General features: G+C 50.8%; 1 protein-coding gene across 1 annotated transcript; it reads left to right on the top strand.

The window, feature by feature from the left end:
• The first annotated feature begins 232 nt into the window (after positions 1-232).
• On the top strand, positions 233-13,237 carry TRARG1 (trafficking regulator of GLUT4 (SLC2A4) 1). The gene is made up of 3 exons (XM_084823175.1): positions 233-970; positions 7,435-7,564; positions 10,309-13,237. Exons 1-3 carry the CDS (start codon positions 587-589, stop codon positions 10,326-10,328), a joined length of 534 nt encoding a protein of 177 aa, XP_084679301.1. The 5' UTR covers positions 233-586; the 3' UTR covers positions 10,329-13,237.
• Positions 13,238-13,444: the final 207 nt, after the last annotated feature.

The following is a 13,444-nucleotide window of genomic DNA, read 5'->3' as shown; positions in this document are numbered from 1 at the left end:
GTTGTAGTCCCCCCAGTGAGCGCCCGCCCTCCAAAATGTACCACTACACCACTGGAACCAGGAATACAGAGCGTGACCCTGGAAAGCTATCTACCCCCCAGGGCCTGGTCTCTGCACTCCCAAAGGCGTGCCCACGCCCACGCCCACGCACACCCGAATCATCCCTCGGCGCGTCCGGCAGCTGCCGGCGCGTGCCTGCTGGGCTGGCCGGATCCCCCTGCCTGGGCCGGGCGAGTGGCAGGGAAGGAGCTGGCTCCTCCCCCGCCAGCTCACAGCCAGCCCGAGCGGCCCTTCGGACGGTCGGGCAGCCGGTGCGCAAAGTTGCCAAAGCGCGCCTGGAGAGAGCGAGGCGAGCTTCGGCGCAGAGGGAAAGCCCGGAGAGGGGGCTGGGGAGGGAAGCAGGGAAGGGAAGGAGGGAGAGAGGGCGGTCCAGGCGAGAAGGAGAGCCGCCACCTCCTCCTCGGAGATCCGCAGCGCAGGGCGTGCGTCGCCTGGCTCGCCGCGCCCAAGCCGAGCCGCACCGTCCAGGCGTTCCCCGGCGAGGCGCTCTCCCCCCGGATCATGAGCGTCTAGGCGAGCCGCAGCCATGGCCATCAACACGGACGCTCACCTGGAGAAGGCGCTGGAGGGCTCCCCGCCGGCCGCCGACGCGCAGGAGACGGAGAAGCTGCTGACCGCGGGCGGCGTCCAAGCCTCCAAGTCCTTCTCGGCCGTCGACGAGGCGCTGGCCGCGGGGGAAGCGGAGAGGAACGGCCACCACGTCGCGCCTTACCAGTCCGGCTCCGAGGGGCAGCTGGAGGAGCGCTCGCTCTCGCCGTCGAGGCTCAGCCTGAGGCGTGCCTCGTCCACGGCCACCACGTCCAACCTGCATGAGCCCGGCCGCTCGCGCGACTACCTGTTACTGGCCATCTTCTCCTGCTTCTGCCCCATCTGGCCCATCAACATCCTAGCCTTGGTCTTCTCCATCATGGTAAGCGACCGTTCGCCTCCCCTGGGAGGCACCTTTGGTCGCCAGGGGCGCGCCGAGCTCCAAGGCGCAGGGGCCTTTCCGAGGGGCCTTCTTGTGCGCCCTAGGCGCGCTGGTGGGGAGACGGGACCCGCTGCTCCTCCCGAGAGAGGAGGGCATCGCGTGGCGGGGGAACAGGGGAATAATAGAGTCCCCAGGACAGCGTTAATTTGGGGAGGGGGAGTGAATAGGGCGGTGCTGCTCTCTCCATCTCTCCAAAAGTCCCCAAAGCGCACCTTAGGAATAGAGCATTCTTCTCGGAATTTCGGAAGGGCTCGAATTGGAGTGGGGTGGCCAGAGAAGGATGATAAATAAGACGTCGTTGTTTCAACCCGATCTGCATAAGATTTTTTTTTTTTTTTAAGAGGATCGTGACAACAGAGCAAACCTTCCTTAAGACTTGGCAGAATCAAGTTATGGTTCTGAATTCCGGAAAGCTCTGAGCGTGGGTTTTGCGATCTGAGGGAAGGGGAGATGGAAAACAAAGACAGGAGCGGAGTTTGAGTTATTGGAGAGTTGGGCTTTGTAGTACTGAAGCATATCAACATCCCTTTAAAATAAAGGTTAGAAGTGTCTTTTAAAATGTCAAATTCAAACATTCTTTTTCTTATACCTTTGTTAGGCCAACGAAAAGTCACCAAGAAAAAAAGGTTCAAGCTGCCAGAGCTCTTTTTCAGGTGAAACGTTACAAAAAGCAGGTTAGGGTGTGGGGAGAAGGGGGAAAAGCTGACGGTGTTTAAGCGATAGTGCTGTATTATCATATCTTGAGATGGAGGAGATCTGTAGACATTCGAATAAGGCTCTAGATGAGATTGTGAGACACTCTGACTTCAACATCGTCAGCGTTTTCCCCTCCTTCCGTTCCCCCCGCCCCCGCTTTTTCTAACCTCTCTTGCCTGATGAAGAGATCTCGAAATCTCCAAAGCTTGCACATTTTTCGATGATCTTTTGGTTGGCCTGACAAAGGTAATTCTACAGATATGGATTTTAGAATTTTGCTTATGGCAACACAGCTGCCTTCGCTTTTTAAAATAGAAAATTTGGGGTAAAATCCAACACAAATCCTACTTGGAGTAGACCCATTAAAATGAATGGGAATTAAGTTAGACATGATTAACTGAACTCCTATTCATTTTAATGGGTCTACTCTAAGTAGGATTTGTGTTGGATTTTACCTCTTGTCCCCAACTGGATTAAGGGAAACAGTTTATTCTGTAAACTGAACTAAGTAGGGGTGGGGGTGGGGGGAGGCCAGGGGAAGATATTCACCCTCCTGGTTGGGACAACAATATAACCAAGTCCCTTTTTCCAAGCCACCCTATCTCCCAGCCACACTTGACTTTAGGGCAGAGGTTAGTCCCATATAAGAGGTGTTAAGAGCAAAGTGACTTTTGTTTGACTCCGGATCTCTCCAGAGGCTTCTCCTTAGGTCAGGAGAAGAGTATGGCAGCTTTAGGACCACAGCAAGGGAAGCGTTTGTCATCTGAGCCTTTGGTAGGGCAGAGTTTTGAGGGGGGAGAGGGTGCACAACAAAAGAGAAAGCATCTGGGGGACGGGAGAAAAGGTCTAGGGCAGTGATGTTATGTAATGATAAGGAAGGGCCCCCCTGAGCATGCACAGAGTGCCTCTGTCTGCAAAGAACGACTGCAGCCTTCTGCCACCCAGGTGCATTTCGAATGCAAGTTCCTGCAAGTTCCTCCCTTTGCAGCTTCTGGTATCAGAGACAGACTGCTCCTGTTGATGGAGGCTCAATTTAACTATTGCGGCTAGCAGACTACCTTCCATGAATATTCCTCATCCCCTCTAAAAGTCTGTGGTCACAGAATTTGCCATGCCGAAGTGTCAGTGCCTGTTAATTATGCATTGCATATAGGAGTAATTGCTTTTGTCTGTCCTGAATCCACTGCCAAATAATTTCACTGGGTAACTCCTACAGTCTAATGTTCTATGAGAGGGATTTCTCTCTCTCTTTCTTTCTTTCTTTCTTTCTTTCTCCCTCTCCCTCTCATTTTGTAAACCATAAGCTGGTTGGGGGCTTATGGGAGTTGTAGTGCAACACATCTGGAGGACACCAGATTGGAGAAGGTTGCTCCATGTACCCTTTCATTACACAATCCCATGCATGCCCACTCAGAAGTAAGCCCCACTGATTTCCAGGGGTCTTACTTCCAAGTAGGCAGATTTAGGATTGCACTGTAAGTCATTCCCCCTCCCCCCCCTCCAGACCAAGAAGTCCAAACAATGTAGGTTTTCCTTAAAACTTGGGGGACAGGAGATCGGCGACCCTCCAGATCTTTGCCAGCCAGCATAGCCGATGGTCAGGGATGATGGGAGTTGTACTCCAACATCTGGAAGGCCACACATTCCCCACCCATGCCTTTAGAAACAGGGTGGGGAATGGGCGGCCCTCCAGATGTGGCCAGACTGCAATTCCCATCAGCCCCAGCCAGCATAGGCAACAGTGAATGATGGGAGCTGCAGTTGGAGGGCTGTGTGTTCCCCATCCCTGCTTTAGAAAGAAGGAACGCTAAGACCCACTTGGTAATTTTGCTTGGTCTTTTCCATTCCCTATCCAGTTCCTTGGCCTTTTCCAGTTCCTATCCTTTCGGTATAGATCAGGATGTCATTTCAGCCCAGACCCTGAGCTCAGTCCTCAAACCAGGTCACATTCACCAAGAGTGCCTCTGAGCATGTCAAGCATGCCTTCCCTTTACCACGACCCACTTCATCAGAGTTGGAATTTGGAGCCGTGTGGGCTTCTAGTCTGGTGTCACTGGTGCCGCCACCCCATCTTAGTAGGGCCACTTCTGTCTTCCCTCCCTAGGTTCTTTGTGCCAGGAGGCCACACTGGAAGCCAAACTCCCATGGAGATCCGCAGAGGTCTCTGCTCGCCAGCGGGCTCCTCCCCAGGCCTGTGAATTCCTCTCCCCTGCACGGCTGCGCCTCCTCCCTGCCCCAGAACCAAATCGGATAATGTTGGTTTTATCCAGGAATGGGGGGGGGGGAGGACCACAGCACAGCTCCCCTGAGCAGAAACGCAGCCACTAAGCCCCATGGTTCAGGGGGTTGGGGGGAGGGTGTCTCCGAGACATTGCCCCGGGATGACTGCAGTGGAGCAGGGAAAGCGCTCCCTGGGCCCAAGGGATTCAGAGTCTAGAAGAAGGTGGTGGGGTTTATTCTGGATTGACAGGGAGTAGAAGGGTGCATGCGTGTGTGTGTGTGTGTGTGTGTGTGTGAGAGAGAGAGAGAGAGAGAGAGAGAGAGAGAGAGAGTTGATGGGGCTTGGGGCAAGGAGGGAGATCAAAGGAATACTCGCTTTCAATTTCTATTCTTCCTGTCGTCATAAGATTCCAGGGTGATTCATAATAATAATCATAATTATAATCAATCTCATCATCATCGTGGAATTATTTGTTGTTAGTATTATTATTATTATCATCATCATCATCATTGATAATATTCTGACCTGCATTGTTATTAGTATTAATATTTTAACAATTGTTGTTGCTGTTGTTATTATTACCTGCTTTATTATTTATTTTAACCTGCTTTCATACCCCCTTAGCAATTTCTGGAGGGGTAACCGTGTCAGCCTGTTCAAAACAAATCCTGGCCCCTTGCCGCCCCTCCAAATCAACACCTTTCTTTAGGCATCCACTTTTCCTGGGGTAGAACCCATGTCAGCCCCTGAAGCCTTATGCCAGCCTTCCTCAACCCAGTTTGCTCCAAAGGTGTTGGACTACAGCACCCATCCTCTCTAGCCTGCCTGGCCAATGGTTGGTGATGGTGTGAGTTGTCGGCCCAAAGATCTGGAAGGTGCCAGGGCCAGGCACAGCAGACTTTGTGCCAGGCGACTCCATGCCTGTTTAGACAATGACAAATCCTACAACTCCCAACATTCCCCCAGGAAGCATGGGGTGCTGGGAGTTGTAGGACTTCTTTCTGGCTAAACACACATAGGATTGCACACTAAGGTTAATAAAGTGCCACACGACCCTTGGTCGTTCATACCCACCCCCTCTCCGCGCTACTAGATCTTTGCGTGGGGTGCATTTGGCTGGCAAAGGGTTAACGCCCTCACTGGGATGGAACAGGGGGGTGCCGGCTCTGGTGTAGGAGCTGTGCAAGAACCCGGCTTTCCAGGGGGGAGTTAATGGCTTGCAGCAGCCGGGCGGGCCTGAGAGCGCGTGGATTTCTGCAGGGAGCTGTCCATGGTAGTTGCACAACAGCTCCTCTAGGGAAGGAAAGCTTTTACGCCCTTCACCATTAAGACATTTTTATTCTGCCCAGTTTTTATTGTGCCTGCCTGCCTGCCTGCCTGCCTGCCTGCCTGCCTGCCTGCCTGCCTTTCTTTCTTTCTTTCTTTCTTTCTTTCTTTCTTTCTTTCTTTCTTTCTTTCTTTCTAATGTTGCCGGTCTATGCAGCTGTTTCATTTGGGCTGGTTTTACTGCTTTCTGTTTTTAGCTGTTGCACACCGCCACAGGGGCCCTTTTGAGGCGGTATATGTTGTGATCTTTAAGAAGGATGCAGACAAACTGGAGAGGGTTCAGAGGAGGGCAACGAAGATGATCAGGGGACTGGAAACAAAGCCCTATGAAGAGAGACTGAAAGAACTGGGCATGTTTAGCCTTGAGAAGAGAAGACTGAGGGGAGATGTGATAGCACTCTTCAAGTACTTGAAAGGTTGTCACAGAGAAGAAGGCCAGGATCTCTTCTTGATCATCCCAGAGTGCAGGACACGGAATAATGGGCTCAAGTGACAGGAAGCCAGATTCCGGCTGAACATCAGGAAAAAATTCCTGACTGTAAGAGCAATACGACAATGGAACCAATGACCTAGGGAGGTGGTGGGCTCTCCCACACTGGAGGCCTTCAAGACGAGGCTGGACAGCCATCTGTCAGGGATGCTCTGGCTTGGATTCCTGCACTGAGCAGGGGGTTGGACTCGATGGCCTTGTAGGCCCCTTCCAACCCTACTATTCTATGATTCTATCTGTCATGATCAAAGAGGATGTGTGTCTGTCCCTCTTGCCATAGTTCCAAGACTGTGAACCCTACACACGTGAAATGTGGCCAGCATACAAGGAGGAAGCCTAAGGTTGTGCACCTCAGGGCTGTTCTGTTTTTAAAATGCATTAATTAATTTCAACTCATTTGAATGTGTGCGTGTGGTTGAATCTGGCAGGAACATCTTCAGCCACTAGGTGGCAGGCGCCACGAACCAGCGCGTAGCTTTGCAGACTATCCAGACAGTTGGAAGCCAGAAGAGATCAGCAGGCTGGGGCAGAGTTATGCACCTGCCCTCTCCCCCCTGCTGTGGGGCAGCCCCTATCAGGGGAATGGGTGGACAGACCCCTCCCTGAAGGGGCTACAGGGGTGCACCACGGCAGGGGCCATGCCTGGGGGGTCAGCTGGCATGGCTTCACTCAGACGGGACGGGCACAATGTCTCCAACTCTGACAGCTGCATACGTTTGCGTGAAGGCTGTAGCAATGTCAGCTGCGTAGTGGAGACAGGGCCGCCGGGATACAGCTCCAGGACTTCTTTCAGTAGCAGGAACGCTGATGTCTTCTGCCACCCCCAACCAGCCTCAGAATTCTGTTCTTCCTGCGCTTAGCTGCAATCCTCACAGTAGCTGGGGGGCAAAAATGGATTTTCCCAGCAACAGTACATGGTTCCCTCTTGTGATGCAAAGACTTTGGGGGGTGGCTTGGTCCGGAATGGGCAATTCAGGCCTATCAGCTTTACCAAAGACCTGCTCCTGATGGAGATGAAAACTACTAGAACTGGTTTGTTGATCTGGAGCCTCCGAGCTGCCTGCATTTTGGGCCTCCCCTTGGGGACTGTGACTGGGGGAACCGTCTCAATGAAAGACCTCACTTCAGCATTTACCACTGACCAAAAAAAAGGAAAGGTTCCTCCTGTGCAAGCACCGGGTCATTGCTGACCCCTAGAGGGATGCCACTTGTGCTGGCATTTTTGTGGCAGACTATAGCGGGGTGGTTTGCCATTGCCTCCCCCAGTTGTGACCACCTTTCCCCCAGCAAGCTGGGTGCTCATTTTACTGACCTTGGAAGGGTGGAGGGCTGAGTCGACCTGAGCCGGCTACCTGAGACCTGGCTTCCACTGGGATCGCACTCAGGTCGTGGGGAGAGTTTCGGTTGCAATACTGCTGCCTACAGCTCTGCGCCACACGAGGCTCTTTACCACTGACCAACATACTGGCTGTTCCCACCTGTGGAAAACTGGGTCTGTTGGCTAGAAAATATATATGTCCCTCCCTCAAGGCTTGGAGGATCCACTCTCCAAGTGCCAGATTTGGGTGGCTGTTCTCTCCCCCGCCCCTCAAAGACCAGGAAAAATAGGGATAGCTCATCCCAGAACACAGGCCTAAGACGGGTCCTTGTTTGTTTCCCCCTTTCTGCCAGTCTAGGAACAGCCACCAACAGGGCGATGTGGACGGGGCAAGGCGACTCGGGCGAGTGGCCCGGTTCCTCAGCGTCCTTTCCATTGTGCTGGGGACCCTCATCATTGTCATTTGCGCAATGAATTTTGCAGGTAAGTGCCATCCGCCTACACTTGGTCCTGCCCCAAAGCCTTGCGGGTAACTCCTTAGTGCAGACTCCCTCCACCCGGCATCTCTCCAGATGTGCTGGATGACAATTGCCAGCAATCCCCTAGCCAGGTCCTCAGGCACTGAGCTACAAACTTTCATAGAATAGTCATAGAATAGTAGGGTTGGAAGGGGCCTACAAGGCCATTGAGTCCAATTCCCCAAGTTTCTAGTCCTCAAGGTTCCGAATAAAGGTCTGGTTGAAATAGGAATATTGGAAGCATGGCTCTTCCTCTGGGAGTTGTAGTCCAACAGATCTGAAGGCACCAGTTTTGGGATGGCTGCTTTAATATTTCCTTTATTTGGGGTAGCTGAAAAACACCTTTCATTTCTGACTTAAAACTGGGGGCATGTTTCACTTAGACACTCTGCCCCCAAAAGGTCTGCGGTTGAAGGACGTTAAAGTAATAATTACCCACCCTCAAAAGAGGAAAGGAGAATTGGCCAGAACAGAGACACACGCAAAGATACAACGGAAGCTTCCTCTGAGAGCAGGAAATTTGGCTGAGTGGCTTCCTCATGTGAGAGTGAATGATCCAAGCACACCCAATGCACAGAAGCACCAGAATTAGTTCTTTCCCTCCCCCACCTCCAGATATTGATTGGAAGCTTAGAACAGTGACTCACCCACAGACACAATGGGCACCCTCCTCTGAGAGCGGGCAATTCTGTAGAGCGCCTGCCTTGCAAGTGACTGCATTCCACCAAACACACCCTGCACAGCTGGCATGGAATTATCCCTGACACCAGTTTCAAGGAGGTTGAGCCTCGAACGGTGCATCATACAGAAACAATCATTCATGACCCAAAGAACGGATTTCTGGCTGCGCTATAGCACCATGGGCTTGCTAATCAATACTTTTTAGGATTTAGAGCCTTGACTCCAAATATATTTTCAAAAATAAATCCACATCTAATCCCCTTGGAATTGTAGATCACAAGCTGAATATGAGCCAACAATGTGATGTGGCTGCAAAAAAGGCAAATGCTATATGGGGCTGCATTAATAGAAGTATAGTTTCCAAATCACGTGAAGTACTAGTTCCCCTCTACTCAGCACTGGTTAGGCCTCATCTGGAGTACTGTGCCCAGTTCTGGGCACCACACTTAAAAAAGGATGCAGACAAAGTGGAGAGGGTTCAGAGGAGGGCAATGAAGATGATCAGGGGACTGGAAACAAAATCCTATGAGGAGAGACTGAAAGAAATGAACATGTTTAGCCTTGAGAAGACTGAGGGGAGATAGGATAGCGCTCTTCAAGTACTTGCAAGGTTGTCACAGAGAGAAAGGCCAGGATCTCTTCTCGATCATGCCAGAGTGCAGGACACAGAATCATGGGCTCAAGTGACAGGAAGCCAGATTCTGGCTGAACATTAGGAAAAACGTCCTGACTGTTAGAGCAATACGACAATGGAACCCATGACCTAAGGAAGTAGTGGGCTCTCCCACACTGGAGGCATTCAAGACGAGGCTGGACAGCCATCTGTCAGGGCTCAGGGATGCTCTGACTTGGATTCCTGCACTGAGCAGGGGGTTGGACTCAATGGTCTTATAGGCCCCTTCCAACCCTACTATTCTATGATTCTAATTTCCAGGTTCAGTAGATTAGTGGGATCTGACTTAGTTCCTGTAAATCAGGGGTGTTGAACCACAACTGGCCTCCCGGGGTTCCCTTTCCCCAGATATTTTGGTGGTTCCCTGGCTTTGGCACAGTTTCTCCCCCATTCTAAAAGGTTGAAATGCTTCTCCTAAGGGTGAATTACTGGCAGGAAGGGGTTTAAACTAAAATAGGGTGGTGTTTTTGGTATTTGACTCTGCCCTTTTTGTCTTTGGCTCCGCCCGCCACTGGGACGTGGCTCCTGAGAGCTTCTCTAAAATGGAATTCGACGCTTGGGCTGAAAGGTTCAACACCCGTACTATAAATGACATTTCAGTTTCCCCCAAAGAATTGTGGGAAAGTTTTGGTGAAGGTGCTGAAATACTTCATTAGAGATCCGTAACTCTCTCTTTTTTATAGTATTTTTAGGCCGCATTTCAAGTATATGTTATTTATGTTAGAACCTTTTCAAGGTGGTGCAGTGCAAGATGAAAACATTACAAAACCATGCTAAACAAGCACAACAGAAAATCAATAAATTAGCGTTCAATAAAGCCACCATTTAAAAAAACAGGTAACACCAATAAAACCTGCAGCCCAGGGACTATGGGAAGGCCATTGAAAACAGCTGGAGACCCAGGGAGAAAGAATGTCTGTTAAACTGGTTTCAATCGAAACACGATGTTGTTGTTGTAAATAATTAAATGCATAATATAATAACGTAAACATCATTAGCTTTATTAGTGTACATGGCACTCTTACACTATACCACAGGCCACAGGTGGGCAAGATCACGCCCCCTAGAAGTTTGGGACTACAATGTCCATTGTCCCCAACCACAGGCCATGCTGGCTGGGGTTGATGGGAGTTGTAGTCCAAGGCAGCTAGAGGGCATCAGTTTGCCTGCCTCTGTCCCAAGCAAGCAAACAAACAGAAGATAAGTCTCCGTCCCAAGGAGCTTCCAACCCAAAAGACAGCACCGCATTCAAACTGGTCTTAACAGGGACATGTCTGTCCCGCACTGAGATTTTGCAAGGGGGCGGGGGGAGATTGCTTGACACACTGACCCCAGGCCCCCCTTTTGTTTCCCAGGTCTCCTGAAGTCGAATTAGCACAAGCGGAGGCCTGCGCGCGGTGGTTGTGGCCTTGAACCTGCGGGCATCTCCCATGTCCGAGTGGCCGCAAAGGACGCGACTTTTTCAAGCGGAGAGCCTCAGCGGAGGCGTTCTGGAGCACAACGGTTGTATTTCCCGGGGAAGTGAACAGAGCACCCTAGCGACGGGACGCAGCCGGGAGCGAGGGAAGGCCTTCTCCTGCCCAGTGTGGGAATTCTCTACCTCATCGCTCTCCACCCACAAAGATGAGGATGAACTAGAGGAAGGTTGGCAGGGCGGGATGAGGTTTGCTTCTTCTCTCCCCCGACCTTCTCAACTTGGCACAAGTTCTTGGGTTTCGTATTGGGTTTTGCTCCCCTCTTTGGAAAAAGGCACTCTTGTTACCGGGTGAAGGAGAAGAAGGAAGATCCGTCGGGCAAGCAAGGCACTGCAGAGATCACCCGGAGCACGATTCTTCTCTGCAGGAGGGTCCAATTCTGCAACAACAACCCCGCCCCCCAAGTCTGGTTGGGGAATGGGAATTGTGCAGGGACTTTTGTATTTCTAATGAAAAAGAACAAAATCGCTGCTGACCATTTGCATGCCTGTAGGAAAAACCCTCCTGGGGGTGGGAGTGGAATTAATCACTGGGCCATGTCCCGTTTTCCTGGCCCTCCAGCCTTGGGGGCTGGTTCTGCATGATGGATGATGGCTTTTGCCAGAGATGTCCTCTTACTTGCTCCACTCTGGACAATTAACGGCAGTCTGTTTCCCCCTGTCTTTGACATGGGGCATTTCATCCCTGGGGTGGTGGCTGAGGTAAAAGAGCTGTTTGGCATGGGAGGGCAGTTCATGGCCAAATTGAGCATGAGACAGTGATCAGCCTTCTTCTGCCTTGATCAGCTTTCTTCCAGCTCAATCAGCCCTTTTCTGCCTCGATCAGCCTTCTTCTGGCTCGATCAGCCTTGTTGCTTCTAAGAGCCAGCACAGGCTGGATTCTCTAGGAAGAGTTCCATTAACATCAGCAGGCCACAGATGTTACACAGGGTTGGAAGTCCTCCCCATATGAGTTAGTACCAGTTTATTTTCTGCTGCACTCACCCTCAGGTTTTGGGCAACTATGTGCACAACTAAGGATCCAACCTTTTGCTAACCCCGACAGGCATGGGTTTGAAACAGTGGGTCATGCGCCAAATCTGTCATCCAGTCTAGGAAGCTTGAAAAGGCTGTTTTGCCTCATACTTAAAATCAGCCACATGTAACATCAGGCTGCTCTCTAGGACATTTAGAAAACCAAGCCGGTCGTCATAGTGCACAATAGGAAAATTCACATTAGCCACCAAAGGATTAGTTTAGTCCAGCTAGCTTTCCCGTCTCCATGGGAAATAGCCAGTAATGGGAGAGGAAAGCTATAACCGAAGCCCTTCACAATGCTGGCAAAACAGCTCTCTTTGAAGTGTTGCAGCAGTAAGGGTTTGTTATGGAATGGAATTCCCAGACTGGAACACCTCCTTTTGGGCCAGAGAAGGCACCCACCAATTTAATTTATCCAAAGCTGGGGCAAACAATTGTTGCCTTCCTCTGAGTCAGCTGTGCATGTCTCAAAGAAATCCCATGGCACCCTCGATTAAATGGGAGGCGCTCCCCGTCACGTTCAGCAATTCAGGACCCCACTTGAATCATCTTTGAGTACTATTTTCTAGATCCTTGCTCCCCACAAATGTCCAGGGCAGCCTCTACAAGGCTGGTGTCTGTGTGAGGGCTGGAGGCTTAAGCTATCCTTATAATATCTATTTAAAATAATATACAAGATGATACAACAGCGGTACCCTGAAAGCAAGCGACTTGCCTTTGGAGCCCCTAAACCCGCCAGCCAGCCATAGCAAATTCAAGACTCCTGTCCCTTAGGTCGACCAAATTCGAACTGCCAATCTTGTTCTCTTTAGCCTTGCCCATCAGCTGGGATGCATCGAAATTCCTGTAGCTAGTAGCCATCAGCCTTCAAAAGCCATCAAGGAAGCATCTTCAAGCCATTAATGCCCATCAAGCAAGGATCTTAGCCATCCGTTAAAATAGGAGTGCAGAACCTTGGACCTGGAAGTCCTAATCCCCAAAAGCCCATGCCCCCTTCCTCTGGTCCTACCCCATTTCCCCCAGCCACTGGTCATTGGGTGATTTCCCAGTTTGTCCAGTTTTTTCCCCATTCTAAAAGGTTGAAATGCCCCTCCATGCTGATATTTTTGTCCTGCTACTTTTGCTTTGGCCTTGCCCTTCTTTGCCTTCACTCTGCTCACCACTGGAATGTGGCCCCTGCAAGCTTCTCCTAAATGGAATTTGGCCCCCAGTACAGAAAAAATTCTGCACCCCTGAATTAAACAAAAGCTTAGAATGAGTTGTATCTGCAGCAAGACTAGACAATTTGTTCCCCTCTGGATGTCTTGGCCTACAAAACCCATCAGCCCTAGCCAGCATAACCCATGGTGCAGGATGATGGGACTTGGGACATCCCAGGTGAAAAAGCCTCACATGTCTAGAGGCAGCCTTAGATTATTCAGGTCTTCGTTCATTGACCTTGCGAAAAACCAGACAGTGACTCCAGTGCTCTCCCCCTTTTCACGGGGCATCATGGGAGTCGTCGTCTTGTCCAACAGAACAGGAAAACATGCTCTACGCTCATGGCTTCACCCCCCAGGAAGAAAACCCCCAAGAACTGGACCGGGCTGTCTGTATCTTCATAACTCGCGCCTACAGATTTCTGCATAGACGGTCAGAATTTCCCCAGGATCGAGGGTGCTCCTTTGTTCGGGACAACCTTTCCCTTGTCGTCTTCCACTTCTCCTTCGTTTTCTGCACGAGATTGCCCCGTCGTCTTCTTTATATCTCTTGGCATGAGGAGAAATGAAAATAAAAAAATACCACGCATGGTCAAAAAACAACAATGCCCTGGGCTTTGCTTGAGTCTGTTGAGATTGGTGGCACCCGAACCCTGGGCCGAGAGAAATAAAATGGGTTAAATAAAAGCGCCCAGGATGCCAACGGGCTTGTCTGCCAACTTAGTTGCGCTGGATTTGGGCTCATTTCTTTGCGTTCGGCCAACTCTTCATCTTTCCACCGGCCAATGACTGCACTGAATC

Source organism: Heloderma suspectum, chromosome 16 (assembly GCF_057233095.1).
Source record: "Heloderma suspectum isolate Gila_16-S chromosome 16, 16-S_ref, whole genome shotgun sequence".
Classification (NCBI taxonomy): domain Eukaryota; kingdom Metazoa; phylum Chordata; class Lepidosauria; order Squamata; family Helodermatidae; genus Heloderma; species Heloderma suspectum.
The sequence above is the reverse complement of the archived record's forward strand: the minus strand, read 5'-3'. Positions and strand labels throughout refer to the sequence as shown.

What these genes read in the sequence shown, in the direction of transcription:
- TRARG1 (XM_084823175.1), top strand. Translation starts at nt 587, where the DNA reads ATGGCCATCAACACGGACGCTCACCTGGAGAAGGCGCTGGAGGGCTCC. An exon ending in CCTTGGTCTTCTCCATCATG is followed by an intron (nt 971 to 7,434) that starts GTAAGCGACCGT and finishes CCTTTCTGCCAG; the next exon opens with TCTAGGAACAGCCACCAACA. An exon ending in TTGCGCAATGAATTTTGCAG is followed by an intron (nt 7,565 to 10,308) that starts GTAAGTGCCATC and finishes TTTGTTTCCCAG; the next exon opens with GTCTCCTGAAGTCGAATTAG.